Raw genomic sequence first — 23613 nt, 5'->3', positions numbered from 1 at the left:
CTTGCTTAGAAAAATACCTTAATTAATGCAGAATCAAGTTAACTACATGTATACTTATTCAATAATCTCTTAAATAATCTAGGAACAAAATATACTCTTAATTACTACAGCTCAAATCAGAATCAGCTGTTCCCCAAATAAATCAAAATACAAGCTACTAAATAAATAAACTCTTAATAATTACGTACTAATAATTCATTGAATAACTTTGGAAAGAATAGTACATCAATTACTTATATACATCCGGAATAACGGAAACACAATACAAGTATGTAAACATGAAACAACATGGTTCTAACAAAATACCCTAATACAACAAGGATACCAGTTTCATGGTGGCTTCATTCATACCATTTCACGTCACTTGTACTGCACAATTGCTAGTCCGTTACTGCCGCTAAATGTCCGGAAGTTGTCAGGTTCAACGGTTAGACAATAGTTCCGACATTCACACTCTGGCCTTTAATATGACTTGCACTCGCACGCGTAACAGTTGAGCTGTACTGGGCTGAACTTCCTATAATACTGCATACACAGCTATTTAACTCCAACAATAGTGACTGGTAAGTTCACGACATGGACACCAATAACAATGACTTCACCAAGACAGTATACCTCCGTACGTTGTCAGGTTCAATAATAATGACTTCACCAAACCAGTATACCCCCGGACGTTGTCAGGTTCAACATTTAGACAAGTTCCGCCCACTTTCTGGCCTCTACTAGACCGTAGACGACTGTTTGGCTATCCATGTATCAATGAGCCATTACCAAAATCACTCTGGAAAGTTGTACCTCACTAGACAACTCATTGGCAATATAGTCAGTCTTCTATTTGTATCTAGTTCATCACTTTCGAACGTACCGCCATGGTCGGAGGTTGTCCGCTGTCTGCCACTCACTACCCGCTACACTTTACGTACATGTACACGCCCAGTTCAGAGTTGAGCCTCGAATCCAAGTTCAACAGCGCCACCAGTGGCCAAACTGACAGTATTATTGCATCTAATTTGCATCTCGTTACACATACATACATACATACATACATTCATACATAAATAAACATTCGTTCGTACGTACGTACGTACATATATGCATACATGCATACATACATACATACATACATACATACATACATAGTTTACACCCAAACTCTGAAATGTGTTTTAATAGACTTCGATAATCAACACCCCGGTTCAAAACTCTTGCCCCCAAATTTAATTTCGTCCCTTTTATATCGTAATCTATACTATTATTTGCATAAGGTTGGCCATTCCATGAACTGGGCAAAGTTACATGCACATGTCATGAATTGGGCAGTTTCACGGATTCGATATAACATACATACATACATACATACATACATACATACATACATAACGGCAATATGAGATTGGCAGCCGGGATGTGTCAGCACAACAGTGCACGTCATTTACAATATAGAAAACTCAATACATTGTGCAGTACAACAGGAAAGAGATTAAGTTATCACTGTTCGATGTGAAACAATTAATCAACACTTGACACAATATGTTCTAATGCTAATCAATGCAGTATATTTATTTGCTTCATGCTTTACGATAATGCAAGATAACCCATCACCTCCAAATCTACACCACAACGATAAATAATCATTAGGTTTCCTAAAAGCAAACATAGATTGCGGACACTTTTGGAACGGGTCCTCGATCTTTCCTCTTTTATGGCATCATGACATCGTCTAGCATTTCCGTTGTAAGGTTAAGCCTGAAATACAAAATAAAGAAATGTGCATGTGTGAGGTTACACATTATGTCTCTTAGATTGCAACACCTTCGAAATACGAAGTCTGAGTCATTGGTTAAAGTACAAAGTAGATGCACAAAGTTTGACATTCTCATATGTGATTTTTCGTAGTGGAGGGGTACTACAAAAATGATCCACAACTAGAGATTTTCGTGGAAATCGTTCGTAGAATTACCTTCATTCTGATGTTGTGAGGATGTTTCTAAAGTATGAATATGTTTCATTTGCTATTGACTCCATTATTTGAGAAATATTCAGATGAAAAGTCGACCAAACCCAAGTTTATGGATTTCGAGAACAGGTGACCCATTTTTACAGGATATACCATAACAATGTATACTAGTATTCTTTTCCTTTCTATGGAAGTACGGTAGGGTTCTCATTTATTTCCCTCAGTTTTCTCCCTTGTTCATAAATAAATCAGTCGGCGTTTGTGACTATCTTATGAAGGTGGGAATAGGGCTCCTAACATGGGAAAAATTAACCAGGTTGTACGCTAGCTAGGCTAGAGATAACCAACTGTGTGGTTGTTAAATACAGGGTGGAACCCACACTATGTTGGGTTCGTTTACGTAGGGAAACTATTGGCGATACTTCCCCGGAAAAAGCAATTTATAAAACAAATAGTTTGCTATTATACTTACAACGATATGTCACCTCCAGGTATTTTGGAATTAAAAGGCATGGATCTTTACCAAAAGCAGAGTTTGATGCTGTAAGGGCACAATGATCCTTCCCGTCACAAGCGTTTCTCACCGTGTCAAGGCTGGAGGATAGTCCACAGTTAGTGGTAAAGACAAGGAAAGCTGGGCAAATCGAAGTGCTGTGTCGTCCATAGTTAGCGGAAACAACATCTATTTGTCCTCCAGTACAATCCAATGACAATTGATGATTCTCACATGCGTAGACGAACCTATCTATTATAAACAAAGATTTTCTTCTTTTGGTTTTCATGATTTGTAACATACTAGATCCTAGCAAATCCATTCACACGTATTCATGCATGGATGCATGCGTGCATAAGTGTGTATGTGACTGCCTGCCTGCCTGTCTGCCTTTGTACCTACGTAGGTACGTGTGTGCGTGCGCATGCGTGCGTGCATGCATGCATGCATAGATGGATGGGTGGATGGATGTATTTATATGTTTATGTGAGCATGTGTGTATGTATGTATGTATGTATGTATGTATGTATGTATGTATGTATGTATGTATGTATACTATGTATGTATGTATGTATGTATGTATGTATGTATGTATGTATGTATGTATGTGTTTGTTTGTTTGTTTGTTTGTTTGTTTGAATTGTGTACGTACAAACGCAAGCATGTATTTCCTATTCCACAATATGAAGGCTTGAGAACATTTACACATTACAAATTACATATGAAATGCATTACTAATACAGTACTGAATGTAAAGTTGTACCGCCTCTTTTTTAAAATGGCTATTGCAATACACTGTGGCATGTAACATTACCTCATATGCTACATTCCAAATTTGTCATACATGAAATATGTCAGATGATTAATATAGTTTACATACCTTCACCTGGGCACACTGTTAAAGAAAAAGACCACAGTATTGAAAACTGTACACTGTTAAGGACTAAAAAAACTGTATGTAATATATTTCAGGTAGACAAATTAATCATACCAAAATTTGCGATCGGGGAACTTATAGTGCAATATATATAATGTGGGCGAGTCCAACAATTCAAGAGGAAGAGCACCTCAGGAAGAGAAAGATATTTTCGACTAGTTTTATTAGATGTTGATATGGCAGATTGAATTTTAAAGTTGTAAAATTGTTTAAAATTGCCATTTTTTTTTTCAGTATTTCAAATACTATAAAAGATCGTGTAGAACCAACCTTTACCATGTAATCAATTGCCTCGTCCACGGATGCAAGTCAAATTGGCCCTTGTAATGACGTACGGTTTCGGGGAATAATTCGATCGTAAACAAAATGTTTTGAACCTCCCGCCATTACCGCACAAATTGCCACGTCATTTAAGAGATGAGATCACGCGAGAATTTGGGACGCGACTTCACTTGTTGCAATTGTTGCATATAGTTTCTGGTTGTATCGGCAAGTTCATTTTAAATGACGTACAGAAGTGTCACATTGTCACTTTTTATTACTTTCGTACTACTTTCTAGCTATTGATTTTCGCCCGTAAATTGAAAATAAATCCAACGGAAGTTACCGTACACCGTCTGCAAACAGGGCTATCTTGGCAGTAATGTTTGTTCTGATGAGCGTGAATGTCACATTGAGTGATCAGTTTTACCCACCTCCGTTACCTACTTCACTTCAATGTCGACAGACGAGCCCACAAAAATTTACCCCTCAGCAGGTGACTATATAAACTGCGACTGGCGATGGTATTTATTCAACGGCTGCGCGGCATGCAATGAAACACGACGACGTGATACATTGTACAACGATAACGCATGGCAGACGCAGACCTCACTGTGCTTCTCGTGACAATGGTACCGATCGTTATCAGGAGAAAGTGGCTCAACTCGGGAAAAATCACTGTATAAACAAGTTTTGCCTCTGAACACAACCAAATTCACTTTCAATTATCAATCTATTACAAATATTTATGGAAGGAACGTAAGCAAATGACCAGCTCGCTAAATAGTTCAACACATACCCCTCTCCGAATGGATAGACTTCGATACTTGACGTGCTATCATACGGTAAAATTTTCCATTTTCAGGCTGCAGTGCATCATCACATCCCGGTTCGCGTACATATAATCATGGATGTATAAGATAATGTCGTCAAGATCATCGCTATAAGAAAGCCGTGTTGGCATGTATTTTATTTCCAGCAAAGTTTCACAATATATCAATCTGCCCTGAGTTTACTTGCATGACTACATAGTCTGATTATTATTACAATTCACCGCTGGGTCGCGTTAGTCGTCGTGATGGGTGGTACCATGGTGGGGCCGGTGTTCACAGGTACAAGGTTCTCGAGATATGCCGTGGAGTATTTTTTATCAGAATACAGTAAAATGTCAATAATATAGACGTGCTTAGGCAAATACATATTGAAGAGTGAAAAATACTTTAGTTCTGTGATCGCACAAAGTCACTACATAAAAATACTACTAATACATGTAGTACTATTACGGTACTTGTCATGTTATCATTTACCGATTTTAGACTTATCTAACAGCGATCTTGCAACGTCCACGTGTTTTGTCAGACCAGTTTCTTCTTTGACTGCATTCCATCGGTGTATTTCACTAAAAATGTTGTTTTTGCCCTCATTTCTTTTCTCCCACTTGTTTTTACTAGCGGAATGGAGCAGTTCCACATTACCATCGATCATGTTCGGCGCCATGTTATTGCAGAATCAATGTAACTTAGTGCATAGAATATGATACCAACGGCAAAATTTGATTTCAAAATATTGAAAAAATGGCAAATTTAAACAATTTCACAACTTTAATGAACATGACTTGCATCTTATTGCATTAACAACTGAGTTAGCAAAGGACTAATTTTGATGGGAAATGAAAAACGTTACCAGTTTATCATTGTTAACGGCCATTTGTATTTCATCGACAACTCTAATTGATATAACAGCATATAATTCTAGTCGGGATTGTTCTAGTTGGAATTTATTTATTCACAAAGAAAACCTTAGTGAGTTATAGAAATAAATTATCAATTATTATGATAAGAAGAAATTACATACGTTGCTTTGCACACTGTCCATACCCAGCCAACAACAGGACTGCTAACACAACAATGAACAGTTTCATGGTAATGCTTCTAGTAGTCAAATGGTCTAAAAGTTAAAAAGAAGAACGCAAATAGTTGGAATGGGTTTGTAAAACCTGGATTATTCGTAGTGTCTGAAAAGAAATTTACCATACGTATACCACTGGACAGGTTGCAAAGACTGCAAACCGTAGTTACTATAAAAGGACACTGTCCTACATGTATATCCCATCTGCATTCAATTTACGAATTAGTGAAGTTGTTTACTTATGGGCTGTGCTCCCCCTGTACCGCGAATATTTGCCATTCACGAAGCAAATTTCACTGTTTTAGTGGCGGACGGCCACGCCCACTTGTTTGTTTGAATGGCAATGCTCACATGTGGATAAAGCAGTGAAGTTATTGCTTTAATTTTGAGCAAAAGCTACGAATCAAGGGATTTCTAATTGTACGGATAAGTTGCCCTCCAATATTATGTCATAACGAAATCTTACCACGAACAAGAGTTATCTCCAATTATCGATATATTAGCTAGGGTGTTCTATTAATTAACTTGGTATATAACATCAGTCACAAATACCCCTCATTTAAACTTACAATATCAACTTACCCTAGATCTCTGTTCACGACACTAAAGGAATCCCCCCATTCGAATTTATTAGGAGTATCTCTCCTTACATTCATTTAAAAATATCAGTATATCGTTGCTCAAGACTCAGCATATCATGTTACATGACTTACTTGAGTTCGCTGTCCGGAATGCTTTGTAATACTAATGATTGAGGTCACAGGTAATAATTACGACATCGAGGGGAAACGAAAAGCGCCTGTAAATTTATAAGGAACGCTGAAAAACCGGACCGGGCAGTTGATGCTGTAATATGCATTGTTATGTATAATTTGGTGTCATCTTTTCTAACATTTTAATTTATAACACCAAATCTTAGTTCATTTCACTTCATAGAGGTATAGTCAACCTCGAGCTTGAAAACAGTTGTCAGTAGAATCATACATGGAACATTATGTCGTAAAACTAACATTTATTTCGTGGGATTAAATATATTTGTCACATGATGTAGATATCCAGACACTTTTTCCTGCAATTAGTTTTACAATGTATAAAAACATTTCTCTGAATGTAATTTGTTTTGAAATTTACAGTCTATCGTTATATATGTTCTGGGATATCGCAAGTTCTGAGCTCGCGTTCGATGGAAGGAAGCTATATGTTGCAACATGTCGTCGAGAGTCATTATTTTGCGATATAATTAAATACTTCTGCTAAACAGACTGATACCACCAAGGATGTATACAAAATGAAGCGTTCATTTACCAGTTTTGCATGAACACAATTAATACGATAATACGATATTCAGATCATCGAATGAGGTCTAAATGTGATCGAAGCAAAGAACAGCATGATTGATAAGTCATTCTGAACAGTTGAGAGAAAACGGAGCTCTGAAGATGAGGGCTGGTTCGAGTTTTCAATCTGCCCTGTTTCACGTAACACATGTGAAGATTTGCATATGCTTATCTGATAAAAATGATGTGAACTAGTGATGGGTGTTATCCGACTGTTTCGATAGGCATGTTAACATATACCATGCCTTCGAATTCTTGATAAACTATGTGGTTCTCTTATTTGCAATATGCCAAGCGCTTGGGATATAAATTGTGACTGAATTCTTTCTAATCTTTTCTTTTTAAAGTTTTAAAGAGTAACACCTATATGAATTCGTTTCAATAAATTTTAAACGTTTGCATTATAACAAATTCATCATCCAAAGTAATTTTAAGTTCAATTGATATTCGAGTTCATTTCCTATCACTTGATGCTTTGCTCACAATAAAGATTTAACTAGTGGACACCATGGAGGAACTCTTACCTTTCAATGTGAAATAACAATCAGCTCTGCCTCAGCTACTCTGTTGAGAGTTGGCATGAAATACTGCTATTTAAAAGACACTACATCAACTCATTTGCATTCATGCAGATATCACTCGTTTATTTCTGTCATCTTTTGCCTAGTAAATGTTTGTACTGGTACAAAATGTATTTTGGGTTATTCAACTGTTTGTTGCAGGTAGGGTTTGAAAAAAGTGGATGAATTTTGTCTGATGTAGAAAGTCGATTTGAACAATGTAAAAAGGCAAGACTGGCCTTACATTACACACACTAGCCTTATATTACACATACCTTATAGTTTTAAGTTTGCGATTTCCTAATATTTATATATCCTCAAATTGGTTCCTACTCAAAATGTCCTCAGATAAATGGATAACAGGACAGGCAAACAAAAGCAAACCTATGGGATTCTGACCTGTCATGTTAATGTTCTACTTTGTTTTCAAATTTTGCAAAATATATTGTATTTTGAACGGGTAATATACAAGGTTATATGTCAACACGACACAACACAACACAACACAACGCAACACAACACAACACAACACAACACAACACATGGTTAATTTTGAAATATGATTTAAGAAATAATGTACATGTGCTCAGAACCACAATACAATGTCACACGTTCACACTTGGAAAATAACAGAACCAACATGCAAATTATATGTTTTTATTAGTTCGTTTATTTAATCAAATAATCAATTTTTCTACCATATTGGTAGTATTCTTTTGTGTCAATATTCTCAAAATTGTTCATTACATCCTTTCGCAGTACGGGTTATTTGTAACTGACATAATATCAACCACATAGCATTATGGGTAAACCCTACACATGATGGTTGCAGTATAGTGGACTAAAGTTTATATGTGTCTTTCTTTCAAACAAATCTGTGCCTATATGTTCTTGTTCACAGCGATGTATAGTATTCTTTGTATTATTAACTTAATATTGAATGAAAAAAACAGGGTCCAGGGATTAACATTCTTGTTACGGTCGTTTTTCTTACGTGATGTGTGCCAGATACTTTTCACCATATGTTTTGCGCTAGTGCGACTTTTTTTTCCTTTTTTTTTTACATTAAACGTTCCCAAAGATTAACAAAGAGTAATATTATTTCATTTCTAACACTGGGAAAATTTGTTGCCGCATTATTTTCTTTTATCGTGAAGTTTATGTAATTTGTTTATGACAGCAAAATATATTTTAATTGTATCTGTTTTTGTCTTTTTTTTGGGGGGGGGGGGCGACGGGGACGACGTAAAAGTAAAAATGAATGACAGCTTCAAAACTGAATATCTGAAAATTCCTAATCATACCCCAAGCATACCATGATACCCGTAGCGACAATACATACCAGTATTTTTTTCTAGATGTTCAAAGCATCAATTTGAAAGTGTTTTGATGTATTACTTGTCATTGATCCATATCCAGCTGCCCCTATCCTGGGATTATTAGGATGTATATCTATTGTACGCTGACTTAACTTTGAATGCAAATGTTTCCAGTAAACATGTAACGTTTTAAAAATTCTTTTTGCGCGCGGGACAATATCCTTCATTTGAGGACAGCAGCCGTCCGTCGTCCGATCACAGACACAACGAAAAGAAATTGAACAGAGTGAGACGTGCACATGCATACACAGCGAACGTCATGGATTTTGACCCTGTTCCCAACATGCATGCATTTACTAGGTCGGAGCGAAACATCTGACATTTCGCAAATTGGAAATTATTTTCAGGAATATTTCTATTTTAGGTTGCAAATTAAATTCATTTAAAAGTAAAGTAGATTTTTTTGGCTGAGAACATCGCGTACCTATATATTATACTAAAACATTTACTGATAAAACGGCAGATATCTTTTTGGAATATTTGTTGGCCCTGAAAAGGACCGTTTGGGAGTGATCACAATATCACCCTGAATCGTCGTCAGCAGCGATTAATTGACTTTAATAGATTTTCAATTGTGTTTGACGTTGTCTTTGGTTGAAATGTTGTTTGATATAAATATCTTATTTCACTGACACAAGTGTTAATCCGCAATTCATTTTGAAGCGACAATTTGCTATGGCCCTGAATTTGTAAACAGAGCTGTACCTTCGACAGCAAAATCCAAACTTAATTTTTCATTAGAGTGATGATGACAAGGAGAATCCAATGAGACCCCCCTTGGATTCCGACATAAAGTAGGGCCATCAAAGTTTGGGAATGGTAGAAAAATGTTAGTTCAAAATTTTGGTTCTACTTTCTGTTGTAACTGCAGACTGTAGGGCAAATAGTTGGGTAAAGAAGATGATTACTTTCTTGTGTTGCTTAGTTGAGAAAGCACCATCCATTTTTTTTTACTTTGAATGTGACATTTTTTTCGGCAGCTACTTTCAAAAGATATGACATTACATATATGTAATTGCGTATGCTTAAATGGATATAATGTAAAATTGTATGCAAATGTGTGTAAATTAGCAACCTTGCCTAGTTTTAAATTAAATGCATCATTGCACCAATACAAAAATATGCCCCCTCCCCCCAGCAATTTGGTGGATGCAATGGATTCCATGAAGGCCAAATGTATTAGAATAAAAAAACACTGAATTGTAAGGGATTTCATGCATTAAATACCTTAAACACAAAGTTGTAGTGATTTCGTCTGAAGATATGTATCAGTCGAAAAACAAACTGGTGTGTTTAGGGATGGAATGCATTTCCTGAAGAACAATATATGTGTGACCAGACTAACTATAATTAGGACTTCCAAGGATTTAATGGCTTGCCTTAACAACAATATATGTTTTGTGCAGGTAATAATGAAAACTGATACGCCAAGGATGTCAGGAATTGCCCTAAAAGTCACGATGTATATTATACTAACAATAGAACAGGTATTCCAGGGATGGGATGAATTGTCCTAAAGAAATGATGTGGATTAGGCCAACAACAAACTAGTGTGTCACGGTTGTCACAAATTGCCCTAAAACACGATATGTGTTATACTAACAATAGACTGGTGTTCCAGGGATGTGATGGAAAACCTTGAAAGTGTGTATTATACTGGTAAAATAAAATAGCCAATATACAATGTGTATAGAATCATCCTATTTATGGTACCAGGTACAGCATGATATCCTAAGTGTCAAAAAGGTCAAAAAATGCATACCAGTATTTTTTTTCTCACTGTCCAAAGCATCAAATGTATTCTGCAAATTATTCATTACAACTATATGCTACATTAATATACTATGTACGGCATGTGCGCCATGGATCAATGTACTAAATTAATTTGAATTTGAAGTGTGAGGTCTTATTACTAAAAATATATCACACAACAATCTCATCTGCTAATCACTGACTAACTAATTGACATGATCATGCTAGTATCCAATATATATAACCAATACATATATCTAGCAACTAATACTCACCAAATTTGTAACATACAGTAAACATGTATTGATATTTAAAATAGAATAACTAGCAGCGTAATCATAAAATACGTATCATTTGCTCTTAACATAGCCACTTTCTCATTCTTTTCTAAGTAATTTTAATAACACCTTTTATTAATAGAGAAGATTGTATGGAACATAAACATGATTTTTAGTCTATATCTGACGCTGATTGCTTTCGGTAAGAGACTTTAAACTACACAGAAAAATAAATATATTCCGGGTAGAGGTATCCAGAGCTCCTTGCGTACGATCGTATACCCTAATTAACACACTACTCACATAGGAAATGATAAATTACATGTAACAGATGTGTAATTTTAGATTTACGCGTGGATATATGTATATCTAGTGTGTGTCGGAGTACACATGCATAGGCTCACAGACGTATAAATCAAACGCACAAATACACAGACTAAACTCAGGTATAAACTCAGATAGACATACATACATACATACATACATACATATATACATAGAGGCAGACAGACACACAGACATACATACATATACAGACAGACATAAATAAATAATAAATAAATACACAAATAAATAAATAAATAAATATATAAACAAATAAATAAATAAACAAATAAAGATTGATACACAGAAACAGACATATACATACATACATACATACATACATACATACATACATACATACATACATACATACATTACCTTGAAGTCTTCACTTCTAAAATTGGGCAAGCAGGGATTATAACTGGAAGGTTCATACAGGACTTCTTGTCATATCGTGATAGCTTTTCATGAGCATACACACAAAGAAGACTAGATTTAAAAGTGCTTCAGATGCGCACTAGTTTCCGAGTACAATTTAAGGCAAGTGCGGGGCAGAGAGGAAACATTTAAACAACATTTTAAAGAAGCATCGTCTCCCCTGCTTGGCGCTTTTAAAAATATCATTCTCTCCTGAAATAAACCCATGAATGTTTGTACCTTTTAGTCAAGTTGCCAGAGGTGGTGTTTAGGTGGTTAACCGTTGCAAGTTATATAATGTCTTTTTGAAGATTCCGCCTCAGGAAGGTGTTCTGATAACATATCTGACGAGAGCCGCTCGCGCACCCATTGGGCATTTCGTTATATCGCGAGAAAACCAATATGCCATTGTAAACGTGTTTTCACAAGTTACTTAAAAGTCATACTTAAATCATCTATACTGTATTTATGAATGATCACCAAATTACAACAATATTTCAAACGTTTTGAGAATGTAAAAAATATATCATACGTGTGTCAAAGGTCAACAAAATGACGTCTTTTTGCGTTCTTATAACTTGATACATAATGAGTGTATTTTATTATTATTATTATATTCTTTATTTCAGGCCATTAAAAAGTCCCATACAACCACAAAAAATAAAAAATACTATAGAGAAAAAAAACTAATTATACAATACAAGTCGGTAGTTTTTCCAGAAACTGGAATTTTAAAATAATTGTCGGAGAGAATACACGTCTGAATTATTTCAACAAGTTGCGTTGTAATGAGGTAAAATTAAGAATATTCCTGCTGACACAACTGTTATTTATGCTAACTGCCCTTCTAAGGCCAAAAATCTAACCACAACGTGTTGTTATATGCCACCTGTATTTTACGAAACATCTTGTTGCTATAATTACACCGAACTTTTAAAAAGTTATGTGTACTGTGCGGGTAAATGTATGTATCATTCAGATTTTATGTATCAATTTCAGTTGTTGCATTTGTACATTAAAAACAATGTTATACTGATGTGTTGTCTCCCCAACTGAATATATATATATATATATATATATATATATATATATATATATATATATATATGTGTGTGTGTGTGTGTGTGTGTGTGTGTGTGTGTGTGTAATAATGTTTTTTAATTTGTGTATATCATAAAATCCTAAACTGACCAATTCAATTGAATTGTAAAAACCTTGTGTTGTAGAATAGTTTATTGACTATCATTCATTCAGAAATTCCTTGGGGGGGGGGGGGGGGCTAGTGGTCACACAGATATCGATCATTTTAAAGATATTTACTCTGCAGTACAGTCTGCGAACAATAAGGAAGTTGTAATGAAGATTTTACCTGACGTTAATGACCCTCCCCCGCTGTTCTCTGTTGAAGACATCAGATCTGTTATTGGAAATATGGATGATAAAGCGTGTGACCTTGATGGCATTTAGACTAAGAACTTGATGTATGCGGGTAGCATGCCGTCTGTCTTGTTGGCCATACTTTTCAATATTTGTGTTTCACACGGGTATTTGCCACCTGATATGATTTATACCGTTTTGGTGCATATCATTAAGGATAAGGCAGGGCATGCGATTAGAGCTCTGCTGATCTACATGTTTCCAAATTTATTTTCAAAACTGACTCGAGATTTGTTGTTGATAAATTATAAACAATAAACTGTTAATCGACACGTGATTTTTACTTTTTCCAAATTAATTGCTCAGCTCTGGATTTTATGATATGTACAATTTCAACAAAATAAATATCTATATTCAGTTTGGTTTTGGAGACAAAATATCAGTATAACATACTTTGTAATCTGCAATTGCTGTCAAAACATTACTTGAAACATGAACATCCGAATGATACATGGTTGTACCCACACAATATACAGAAAAAAAAACACTCAATATGAATCAAGCTATAATAAATCAAAATGATGTCATTTGTTGACCTTTGACCTACTTACGATTTATTTTATATTAAAACCTTTTCACATATTTCAGTGACTGGCTGATAATTCGTTAAATACAGTATATGTGAATTTTAAGTAACTTTTACATTGTTTATAGTCATTAAGTATCAAGCCTACCGAAAACTTATGTTTACCAAAAGCAATACATGGCATTTCGTTTTTCTCATGATATAACGAAATGTCCAATGGACACCTTTTTGAGGTGGAATCTGCAAAAAAATGATTACATACCTCGTAATGCAAGGTAAACCCCCTGAAGCCATGCCTTAAATGCATCCAATATACCGAAACAGTTACCCTGCATATGTTTTTATTTAAATATTTATTTTGTTTGAGCTTCAACAGATTATACCTTGTGTAGTAGTATGCATGCTGTTATTATTTATATAATTAACTAAATACAAAACCCAGGTGGTGTAAGTGATGTACGTGTGTATTATCTTTATCGTGTCTATCTCAACATGAAACCTTGTGATCAGTTCATTTAGTTGATTTGACTCGGTTTGGGGGAAAAGGACTGTAATAAGGTAGTTAAAACTTTGTGATGTCATCATGTAGGCAGATGTCCAACTTGGTTAATAACTAAAACGTCTTCTGCTTATTTATAACAGGACAGGCCAAGAAAACAAGCCTATGTGATTCTGTCATATTAATGTTCTTCTTTGATATCAATTCGGGCAAAATATATTTTGGAAGGGTTATATACAAGGTTATGTGTCAATCCAATCCAATACATGATTGATTTTAAAATATGATTTAAGAAATACAGATCCACGTGGCAATGTAAAACAATAACAAAAACAAAACGCAAAGAAATAAACAACAATAATCAAACACAACGTAATATAACACCAACCAGAACAAAACAGTAAAACAATGCACAAAAACAGACATTGTATAAGGTGAACATTTAAAAATAGAAACAAATAGAAATAATGATAACATCACTGAAATACAACTGGCATTAATGCACTTAGAAGATTATATTTATTTATTTATTTATTTAGTTATTAATTTAATTATTTACTTATGTAATCAAATTATCAAGCTTTTGGAGCAATTTACATGTCAACAATTTTTCTACCATATTGGTACAATATTTTCATTATTCTCATGTGTACATGACATCGTTTCTCAGAATGGGTCTTATCATAAATTGAATCACTTCAAAAGCACAGCATTATGGGTAAATTGTACCCATATTGGTTGCAGTATAGTGTAATTAAAATTGTGTACATTCAGCTAAAAAACACATTTGTGTGTTGAGGATGTGTGTTATACTATTGGATTGGCGTGTTAGAAATGTAGCGATATGTCTCAGCTAAAAGACATGGTATATATGTGGCTAATAATAAACTGGCATGTCAATGACGTAATGAATTGACCTTAAAAGAAAATATATGCATTATGCTAAGACGAAAACGGTGTGTAAGATATGTAATGAAATACTTTAGCTAAAACACAAGATGTGCATTATACTTTAATATTATTCAATATAATTTTATCTGTCTTTTTCTTTGTGTTTGTAGGTTTTTAAAAAAATATTTTTATAGGACATCTTGGTGGCCTGAATTATAGAAATAATAATAAAAAAACTGACAACAATTTAGAGTTTTTTGTATATAATAGCCCTAAAAGACAAGATATGTGTTATGTTAAGAACAAACTGGTGTGCCATAGATGTAATAATTTATCTTCAAAGACAAGGTATCTATTATACTGACAACAAATTGGTGTTTTAGAAATTCATGAAATAGCTTAACGATGATGTGTATGTTTTACTGACAACAAACACTGGTGTGTTGTCGATGTAATACATTGCAGTTAAGGACAGGGTATTTATTAGACTAACAACAAAGTGGTATGCTGGGGATGGAATGAATTACCCTGGAAGACAAGAGATGTATCTCTCTAATAAAAAAACTGGTGTGTCACCATTGCAAAGAATTCACTTTAAAAATATTTCTATTGAACAAACAAACAAACCAACCAACCAACCAACCAACCAACCAACCAACCAACCAACCAACAAACACACAAACACACAAACACACAAACAAACTAACTAACTAACAAACAAACAAACAACAACAAAAAATACTCTCGATTAAGGTATGTAATGATTTTCCCCAAGGACAAATATGTATTCATGTAAAAAATAACGTATTGTGTCATGGATATAATTAATAACTTTAAAACTCAAACTCATGTATCATTGATTCCTTAACGACAAAAATGTATTATACTAACAACAAAGTGGTGTGTCATTAATGCAATGGATTTCTGAAAGACAGAATATAATATACTAATCACAAACCGGTGCTTCATACATGCAATGCATTCCTTAAAGGAAAGCAGTGTATTTCACTAAAATATAAACTGGTGTGCCATTAAAGAAATGGATTTCTTGGAAAAGAGAATGTGTTATACTAACAAACAACTAGGATTTAATGAATTACTTTAAACACAATGATGTAGTGAATTTTCCTTAAATATAGGTATCAGTTTAACCATGGCTTGGTGTGTTTAGTTATGCAGTGGATTTTCATAAAGGCCGAGATATGGATTATACGTACAGCAAACTGGTGTCTCAGGAATGTCACGAATTGCCTTAAAAGAAGCGCGTTGTATTACAATATCAACAAACATGCGAGTCTGGGATGTGATGCATTGCTTTAAAAGACAAGAGATATGTTAAACTAACAACAAACTTGTTCTCAAAGGATGTTGCGAATTGCACTACAACACGATCAATAATATACTAACGATGAACTGGGGTTTCAGTAATGTGATGTATTACCTTGAAAGAGTGGATGTGTATTATGCTGGTACAATACCCAATATACACTGTGTAGAGGATTACCTTATTTATGGTACAAAGTGTCGATGTATAGTGTCAAAAGGTCAAATAACACATACCAGTACTTTTTACTCTGTTTTCAAAGCATCACGGGGTCTGTATTCACGTACATTTGATGGAACAACTAATGCTAACCAAATTGCAACATACAATATTCATATATTGACATTTTAAAATAGAGCATTCAACAACGTACAAAACCGTTGGTAATCATAGAATAGGCATAATTCACGTTTTACATAGCCATTTTCTCAGTGTTTTCTAACAACACTGTCAGAAGAGAAGTTTATTATAATATATTTAGCCTTAAAGCCATATTAATTGTCAGAAGTATACAAATGTGACCAGATATAGTTAAGTAGAACATAGTCAAACACTTTTGAAATGACAGATGAAAGGGCAATAGGTCTATAATTACCCTTATCAGTGACATCTCCTGCCTTATCCTTAGAGATGGGCACCAAAACGGTAGAAATCAAATCAGGTGGCAAATACAAGTGTAAAACACAAATACTGAAAAGTATGGCCAAAAATGATACAACGTGCTACCCGCATACATTAAGTTCTCAGTCTAAATGCCATCAAGGCCACACACTTTAACCTTATCCATATACTTTCAATGGCAGATTTGATGTCTTGAACAGAGAACAGCTGTGGAGGGTCATTAACATTATGTAAAATCTTCATTACAAGCTCCTTATTGTTCTCAGACTTTACTGCAGAGAATATATTTTTAAAATGATCATGCCACATACTAGCGATATATGTGACCAGTGCCCCCCCCCCCCTCATAGCTCTGCTGATCAACATGTTTTCAAATTTATGTTTAAAACTGGCTCGAGATTTTTTGTTGATAAATTATAATCAGTAAACTGTTAATCGACAAATTATTTTTACTTTTCCCAAATTAAGTGGTCCGGGGGTCATGATTTTATGATATTTACAATTTCAACAAAATATATATCTATATTCAGTTTAGTTTTGGGGACAGAATATCAGTATAACACACTTTGTAATGTGGAATTGGTGTCCTACCTTTATTTGATACATATAATCCAAATAATATATGGTTGTACCCACATAATACACATGAAACACACTCAATATGAACCAAGCTGTAAGAAATCAAAATGATGTCACTTTGTTGACCTTTGACCCACTTATGTTGTATTTTACATTACAATCCTTGGAAATATTTCAGTGACTGGCTGATAATTCGCTAAATACAGTATATGTGACTGTTCAGTAACTTTTAGATTGTTTATAGTCATAGTCATAGTATTATGCCTACCGAAAACCTAATAACATTATGTGGCATTTCGTTTTTCACATGATATAACAAAATGCCCAATGGACACCTTTCTGAGGTGGAATCTGCAAGTAAAAATGATTACATACCTCGTAATGCAAGGTTAACCCCCTAAAGCCATGCCTAAAATGCGTTCACTATACCGAAAGTTATCCTGCATATGTTTTTATTTAAATTTTCACTGGAAATTGGGTAGATCATGGATTTTGTTTGCACTTTAGCAGATTATACCTTATGTAGTAGTATGCATGCTGTTGTTATTTATGTCATTAACTAAATACAAAACTCAAGTGGAGTAAGTGATTTAAGTGTATAATCTTTATCGTGTCTATCTCAACATGAAACCGTGTGATCAGTTCATTTAGTTGATTTGACTCAGTTTAGGGAAAAGAACTTTAATAAGGTAGTTGAAACTTTGTAATATCCTCATGTAGGCAGATGTCCTACTTGGTAAAACGTCTTCTGCGTATTGATAACAAAGCAGGCCAAGAAAACAAGCCTATGTGATTCTGTCATTTTAATGTTCTCTTTGATATCAATTGGGGCAAAATACATTTTATTTTGAAGGGTAATATACAAGGTTATTTGTCAACCCAATCCAAGACATGATTGATTTTAAAATATGATTAAAGAAATAATGCAACTGGGTACAGATCCACGGGGCAATGTAAAACAATAACAAAAACACAACGCAAAGAAAGAAAATGACAGAATAAGGACAATAATCAAACTTCACCTAATATAACATCAACCAGAACAAAACAGTAAAACAACTCACAAACACACGTTACAAAAATGTATATAAGGTGAACGTTTAAAAATAGAAACAAATACAAATAATGACATTACGGAAATAAAATTGCCATTAATGCACATAGAAAATTATATTTATTAATTCATTTACTTTACATGTAATCAATTGATCAGGCTATTGGAGCACATGTAAACTTACATTCTTTTTCTACCATACTGGTACAATATTTTCAATATTCTCATGTGTACATGACATCCTTTCTCAGTATGGGTCTTATCATAAATTGAATCACTTCAAAACCACAGCATTATGGGTAAATTCTACACATATTGCTTGCTATATAGTGTAATTGAAATTGTATACTTTCAGCAAAACAACACATTTGTGCAATAAGGATGTGTGTTATACTAATGACACATTGGCGTACGTGTTAAAAATGTAGTGATATGCCTCAGCTAAAAGACAGGGTATGTATGTTGCTAACAATAAACTGGTATGTCACTGATGGAATGAAGTGATCGTAATGAAAACATATGCATTATACTAAGAAGAAAATGGTGTGTAAGATATGTTATGAAATACCTGAGCTACAACACAAGATGTGCATTATACTAACAGCAATTTAGAGTTTCTTGTATGTAATAGCACTAAAAGACAAGATATGTGTTATATTAATTAGGAACAAACTGATTTGCCATAGATGCAATAATTATTTTTATATTAGAAATATATTTTTAAAGGCAATTCTTTGCATTGATGAAACATCAGTTTTCTTTTATAAGATAGACACATCTCTTGTCTTTTAAGGTAATTCATTTCATCCCTAGCATACCAGTTTGTTGTTAGTCTAATAAATATCTTGTCTTTGAAGACAAACAACAACAACAACAACAACAACAACAACAACAACAACAACAACAAAGCACGTGAGTAAGGTATGTAATGAATTTCTTCAAGGACGAAACATGTATTCATGTAACAATAACGTATTGTGTCATGGATATAATTAATAACTTTAAAAGTCGAGATATATTTTAGTAAGATCAAACTGATGCGTCATTGGTTCCTTAAAAGACAAAAATGTATTATACTAACAAGAGACTGATCTGTCATTGATGCAATGGAATCTTTAAAAAAGAAATGTATGTCGCTAACAACAAAGCGGTGTATCATTAATACAATGGATTTCTTAGAAAACAGAATGCATTATACTAACAACAAAATGGGATTTAATGAATGATGTAGTGAATTTCCTTAGACAAGTATCAGTCTAAAAACAGCTTGGTGTGTTTAGTTATGCAATGGATTTTCAAAAAGACCTATATATGGATTATATGTACAACAAACTGGTGTGTCACGACTTGCCCTAAAAGAAGCGATATGTATTACAATATCAACAAACATGCGAGTCTGGGATGTGATGCATTGCTTTAAAAGACAAGAGATATGTTAAACCACATGGAGCTCAGACTCAATTAGTTTTGTTTACAAATGAAAACAAACAAGTAAACAAACAAATAAAATACAAACACGCAAACAATTAAATAAATAAATAAACATGCAAACAAACAAACAAACAAAAATAATTAAACCGAAAATTTGAGTAGATACATACATGAGTAAACAACAACAAACCAACGGACAAACAAACAGTACCCCCGCAATGTACACCATTGGATGATTTCCATGGTGTGCATTGCGGGGTAGTGTTTGTTTGTTTGTCCGTTGGTTTGTTGTTGTTTACTCATGTATGTATCTACTCATTTGTCGCTTTAATTGTTTTTTTTGTTTTCTTACTTACTTACTTGTTTGTTTGTTTGTTTGTTTGTTTACTTGTTTGTTTGTATTTGTAAACAAAACTAACTGAGCCTGAGCTCCCTGTGGTTAAACTAACGACAAACTTGTTCTGAAAGGATGTCGCGAATTGCACTAAAACACAATAATATACTAACGATAGACTGGTGTTTCAGTAATGTGATGAGTAACCTTTAAAGAGTGGATGTGTATTATGCTGGTAAAACACAATACCCAATATGCACTGTGTACAGGAATACCTTATTTATGGTACAAAATGTCGACCTATAGTGCCAAAAGGTCAAATAACACATACCGGTATTTTTTTACTCTGTGTTCAAAGCATCAAAGGTTCTGTGTATATTATTCGCGTACATTTGCTGGAACAACTAATGCTGACCAAATTGTAACATACAATATTCATATATTGATATTTTAAGATAGAACAATCAACAGCATACAAAACCATTCATAATCATAGAATAGGCATAATTCACGTTTTATATAGAATTTTCTCAGTCTTTTCTAAGTGATTTTAACAACACTGTCAGAAAAGAAGTTTATATGTAATATGAACAGGATTTTTACTCAGGCTATTGATTCTCTGAATACTGAGTTTGGCACGGATTGCTCTCGGGAAGAGATATATGAAACTACTAGAAATATGAAACTACAAATAGAAATGAATACATTCCGGTTAGAAATATTTACATCTCCTTCCATACAATCATTTCCCTAATTAACGCAATGCACACTTAGCAAATGATAAATTAATATAACATTTAACAGATGTATGCATTTTATATTACGCATGCGAATACGTATATGTAGTGCGTGATGGAGTACACGTACACATGCACACAAACGCATAGGACACAGAAACACAAGTATACAAACACAAAGTCACATAACCTGACAGACAGACGGACACACAGACGGACACACACACACACGCGCACGCACATTCGTACAAATGCATGCGTATGTACTCACGTATACATACATACATACATACATACATACATACATACATACTCGTACTCTGGCTTGGGTGTTACATTTTGACTGGCAGTACGAGTTGCAAATGAGGCTATTGACCAATCAGGGAAAAGCATGATGACAGGTGTATTAGCAGAGTAGCAAATTTATCTAATGTCCGTAGGGAGTGTATTTCCTGTGTATGAGATCCAGACAATCATAATAAAAACATTGCCCCTGACTGTGAGTGAACTGATACATGTAACTTGCGTTCACATACACGGCATTTTCGTAACAATAAACATGACCTCGGAGTATGAGTAAAATACACGTACTACACCTTGCAAGGGGTAGACGGTATACAATGGGAGAAAGCGACGATTTACAGTTGTAACACCCGAGGACATAAAACATAAAGTGAAGGCAAGTGTACCGAAACATACAGAGAAGAAAATATCAGCTGGGCATGTAAAGTTTGGAATAGTTGGGCAGAGGAGAGGAATGAAGACTTAGGGAGCATTCGTTTTTTACGGGGATGGGGGGGGGGGGGGGTTCGGTGGAATTTGAGGTATGAATTAAATGTAAAAAGCAACCCCCCCTAAAAATTACTTTTCTAAAATTTGACCCCCCCCCTAAATCCATCAATTGTAAAATGTGACCCCCCCCTATAAAAATTTTTCACTTGATTTATAATAGATTTATGAAACACTTGACATATGAGTGTTTGTTCGACATATCACATAATGGACCATGAAACCTAGTCCATGTAGTTCCGTGACTTCCAAGTAGTACACTGTCTGCCTGATCTTGTCGTGTGAAAGAGTTCATTTTCAATGTCACTGCTATCACTTTCAGAGTCACTTTCCGAGTCACTTTCCTCTGATTCACCCAATTCATGTATCACTACATGTCCATCTTCTGATTCACTGTCTTCGTTCATCTCATCCTCTTCATCGCTCTCCTCCTCCTCTTTATCCCTCTCATGGTTCACTCTCAGACTCAAAAATTAATTTGAATGAGTTCTGTTGTTTTAAAGAGTTTTTAAAGAGTTTTAAAAGTGAGGTATGTCATTATATTGCCACAGCCTGAAAGTTTTATTTTTGTGATTCTGTGTTTTCTTTTTTTTACTTGTTATCACCTGATCAGACAGAATAAAGACATGTTTGTATTCTGTTTTGTACATTTTTTTGTCAATTCTGTTGTATTTTGCTATGATTCCATACAAATCTGTTGTAAAAATTGACCCCCCCCCCCTTAAACCATTGGATATAAAATTTGACCCCCCCCTAAAAACTGCTTTGTAAAAGTCACCCCCCCCCCCCCCGAATTCCACCGATCCCCCCCCCCTCCCCATAAAAAACGAATGTTCCCTTACTGGACTGTCCTATAGCGTTTGTCGCCGATTTACCGACGATTACGGAGAAAGAGCTGACCAAATGGCTCGTTCAGATTGTGGTCGAGGCAAGAAGAACGGACGGTTTACCTTACCCTGGGGAAACATTAACGCAACTAAGCGCTGGTATCCAAAGACATATCAGGGACAGTGGGCGTCGCAATTTTAACTTTATGGATACATCAAATAAGACATTTTATGAATTCCACGCAGCGGTGAATCACAGGTACTTGTTTCCCGAGATATGTATCAGGATGTTTCTATCACAATACAATAAAGCGTCGATAATATCGATACTATTGTCGTATTTAGCCAACTGTATATGAAAGGGGTAAAATTACACTTGTTTTTGTGATCGCGCAAGTTCACTCACCGCGAAGAAGAGACAAGGTTCTGCAACATAACACAATTATCGTATGGCAACATGAACTTTCAACCGACCGTTTTACTCAGCAAACATTACGAAAATTTTACCTTACCTCACATCCCAGTTCCTGAATTTAATACACTTCTGGTAAATCGTGTTGTTGTTTCAATCGGACAATGCCTACCACAGATATCAACCGATTTCTGACGCCACGTAGGAGAATTGGATCAAATATTTTTTTCTAACTACCTATTTTGCATGTTGTTCCCAGACCTTTATGTAACAGCAGTACATGATACGGCCGATAGCGGCTCTCTCCATTTACCATGTAAACATCCATATCTAATCACGTTCTGGGAAGGTAATTAGAAAAAAAAAATATTTGTTCCAATAGGGAACTTGCAAACCCGCCATGTTGAATGTTGTATGTTGGGAAATGTGATAATAAATACTAAACAATTAATATTGTTAACAATAATGTTACATTGTTTGTAACCACAAATAATCAATTCATAGTTACCTTGACCACTGTGGGAGCTTTATTGTATTGGTAGCGTCAGA

General features: G+C 34.7%; 1 protein-coding gene across 2 annotated transcripts; it reads right to left on the bottom strand.

Annotated features, from left to right (window-relative positions):
* Positions 1 to 1555: 1555 nt before the first annotated feature.
* LOC144432922 (L-rhamnose-binding lectin ELEL-1-like) lies at positions 1556 to 23329 on the bottom strand. Of its 2 annotated transcripts, none has more exons than XM_078121229.1 (5): positions 23165 to 23329; positions 5503 to 5595; positions 3331 to 3345; positions 2430 to 2702; positions 1556 to 1746 (listed from the first exon to the last, which is right to left on the bottom strand). In XM_078121229.1, the coding sequence occupies exons 2-5, from the start codon at positions 5567 to 5569 to the stop codon at positions 1721 to 1723; spliced, it is 381 nt and encodes a 126-aa protein (XP_077977355.1). In that variant the 5' UTR covers positions 5570 to 5595; positions 23165 to 23329; the 3' UTR covers positions 1556 to 1720. The 2 variants fall into 2 exon arrangements, with proteins under 2 accessions (XP_077977355.1, XP_077977354.1); XM_078121228.1 differs by lacking the exon at positions 23165 to 23329 and adding an exon at positions 7418 to 7467.
* Positions 23330 to 23613: the final 284 nt, after the last annotated feature.

Source organism: Glandiceps talaboti, chromosome 3 (assembly GCF_964340395.1).
Source record: "Glandiceps talaboti chromosome 3, keGlaTala1.1, whole genome shotgun sequence".
Classification (NCBI taxonomy): Eukaryota; Metazoa; Hemichordata; class Enteropneusta; family Spengelidae; genus Glandiceps; species Glandiceps talaboti.
This window is presented reverse-complemented; position numbering and strand designations above follow the sequence as displayed.

Excerpts from the sequence above, each read along its gene's own strand:
- LOC144432922 (XM_078121229.1), bottom strand. The coding sequence starts at position 5,569 with ATGAAACTGTTCATTGTTGTGTTAGCAGTCCTGTTGTTGGCTGGGTAT. Across the intron at positions 1,747-2,429 it reads CCTGGAGGTGACATATCGTT|GCTTAACCTTACAACGGAAA; the intron begins GTAAGTATAATA and ends TTTGTATTTCAG.